The 2,907-nt window shown below is 36.6% G+C and overlaps 1 protein-coding gene across 1 annotated transcript; it reads right to left on the reverse strand.

Annotated features, from left to right (window-relative positions):
- Positions 1-1,322: 1,322 nt before the first annotated feature.
- Positions 1,323-2,255, reverse strand: LOC116598994 (olfactory receptor 4C11-like). The gene has a single exon (XM_032358560.1). It carries the CDS (start codon positions 2,253-2,255, stop codon positions 1,323-1,325), a length of 933 nt encoding a protein of 310 aa, XP_032214451.1.
- Positions 2,256-2,907: the final 652 nt, after the last annotated feature.

The following is a 2,907-nucleotide window of genomic DNA, read 5'->3' on the forward strand; positions in this document are numbered from 1 at the left end:
GGCATGGCTGTGAATCTGCTCTGCTCACTATGAGCGTCAAATTCTATTGGCAATTCTAACTTGACAATACACACTACCCCTTTAGTAATGAAACACCAACAGAGAAAGAAAATGGCTTCTTCCTGTAAAAGTAAGTACTCTCACACTCAATTAACTAGATACAAGGATACTGAGTATTTCTGAATGCCTCTCAAACTTTTCTTTTATTCCATTGATACAACCCATTGTAGATGGAGTTATATTCACTTTTTTCTTTTGAGGTTGTTCCTACCTTTCTGTATTTCAGTCTTGGAAAATATGCTGTATCTATGGTGTACTGGAAATTCTTATTTAGTCTTGACAGCATAAATAGTTTTACGTCTTTCCCTCTTAGAGTTGAAGAAGTCTCTTGCTGTAGCCCTTATTTAAAAATCATAGAAATTATCTGAATATCATGAGGTCTTTGTAATACTACATTTAGAAAATCCCATACATAATGTCTCTGTTATCCTAATAGTCAAAGGAAACATTAAAGCAATTCTATAAGAAAAAAATAAATATATTCATGTGTATATATTACATATATACATATATTCATATATACATATGAATATATATATAAAAGCCTTTGGCATTTGGTTCATTAGGATGAAACTTTTTTCTTTTTTTTTTTTTTTTAAAGATTTTATTTATTTATTTGACAGAGAAAGATCACAGTAGGAGAGAGGAAGGGAAGAGATCACAGAGAGAGAGGAAGGGAAGCAGGCCCCCTGCTGAGCAGAGAGCCCGATGTGGGACTCGATCCCAGGACCCTGAGATCATGACCTGAGCCGAAGGCAGCGGCTTAACCCACTGAGCCACCCAGGCGCCCAGGATGAAACTTTTTTCAAGAAAAAGTAATGATATAATGAAAAGAACTTCTTGACTCACAGTTAGCTCTTTTGTTCTGAATGTGCTCAAGGGAAAGCAGGATTCTTTAATTGAAATGTGCTACAAGAGAATTATAAGCCATAGAGAACAAGTTCATCCTTTTTCTTTCTTTCTTCTTTCTTTCTTTTTCTTTCTGCCTGTTTATTGTTTCAAAAGTTGTGATTGTATAAATACCTTTCTCTTTACAAAACCAGAGTGTAGACTGAGATGTGAGAAGTATTTCATAATCCATAGTGTCAGAGTTGAGCTCTCATATAAAGTAAGAACGAGGCTGGCATTAGAGAAAGTTTGAGGACAGAAGTACAGAAAATGTATGGAAATAAGTTGTCTTCTTAGAGTGCATCCAGCAAGTCAAGATATACACTATCATATATGATATGTGTACAGGTTAAGTAATCAAACAAGTCCTTAATTCATCTTTTGCTTTCTGAGGTAATTTTGATATGCCAGAGCTTTCTCATGGCATTTTTCACTTCTGCATTCCTCAGGGTGTAGATGAGTGGGTTGAGAAAAGGGGTCCCAATAGTATAAAATACAGTCACCATCTTGTCCATGGGGAAAGTGGTTGGGGGGCGTGTATATATGAATATACATGGAACAAAGGTTAAGATAACTACTGTGATGTGAGAAGTGCAAGTTGAGAGAGCTTTTTTCCTCCCTTCTGCACTGTGATTTCTCAAGGAATGCAAGATTACAATGTATGAGATCATCAGAATCACAAAACTACTGGAGCAGATGGCTCCACTGTTAGACACCAATAGTAGGTTAATCCTATAGGTGTCCATGCAAGCAAGTCGCAACAAGGGTTGCAAATCACAGCAGTAATGATCAATCAAATTGGGTCCACAGAAAGGCAGTCTCAAGGCCAGGATAATCTGGGCTATAGAATGGATAAAAGACCCTATCCATGCAAGAATAATAAGGATGGTGCAGACCTGTCGTCTCATGATGGTTGGGTAATGTAAGGGCTTGCAGATGGCCACATAACGATCAGCAGCCATGAGGATGAGCACAAAGACATCCATACAGCCAAATAAATGTAGGGCAAAGACTTGAGTCATGCACTCATTGTACGTTATAATTTTTTTTGCAGAGAGTGAATCCACAAGTAGCCTTGGGGCTATCGACGTTGAGAAACAGGAATCAGCAAGGGACAAATAAAATAGGAAAAAGTACATGGGGCTCCCAAGTGTAGGGCTGTACTTGATGGTCACAATAATAAGCAAATTCCCTACCACGGTTCCCACATAAAAAATGAAGAAGATTACAAATACCATTTTCTGTCTCGTGGGGTTTTGGGTCAATCCTAACAGTATGAACTCAGTTACGCTGTTATTTTGTTGCATAATTTTAGGCAAAGTGGAGAAATGGAAGGTTAGAAATAATCCACAGATAAAAAGTATTATGAAGACTACTACATTTGGAGATCAAACCATAAGATCATGAATGTGTCAATTACCAGTATTGAATCCCTTACCTTCTGTGTTGTTTTCTTCTGAATAAGGTGGGAATCATATTTACTCACAATCTGCTCACCTGAGTGCTTATGGAAACAATGAAATATATTAATAATAAAAGAGCATGTGATTCCTCAGGCATAATAAACATTAATCTAGGGGATTGATATGAGTTGGTTTCTTTCTGAAGTGAAGGTCTCTCTTTACAGCAAGGATCTATTAGGAGAAAACTCATGCCAAATGGAGAAAACTCATGCATGATTTACATAATGCTCTTTCAGAATATGTGAGCCCGGTAGTTCAGTTCTGAAGTATCTTCTAGTAAGTATTCTGAACTATCAAGGAATGATGTAGAAACTTTTGATAGTGTTTTCCATAAGGACACCTAAAAGAGAGAGATAGAGATGATAGAGAGAGAACAAGAGAGAAACAAACAATATTTTAAATGTGAGCATTCAGTCATTTGGTCCAGTCCATTATGAAATTAATTTTAATCTGTTATCTTGACTGTTTATTCTCTGTACTTTAACTCATAATAATT

The sequence above is a fragment of the Mustela erminea genome, chromosome 9 (genome assembly GCF_009829155.1).
Source record: "Mustela erminea isolate mMusErm1 chromosome 9, mMusErm1.Pri, whole genome shotgun sequence".
Classification (NCBI taxonomy): Eukaryota; Metazoa; Chordata; class Mammalia; order Carnivora; family Mustelidae; genus Mustela; species Mustela erminea.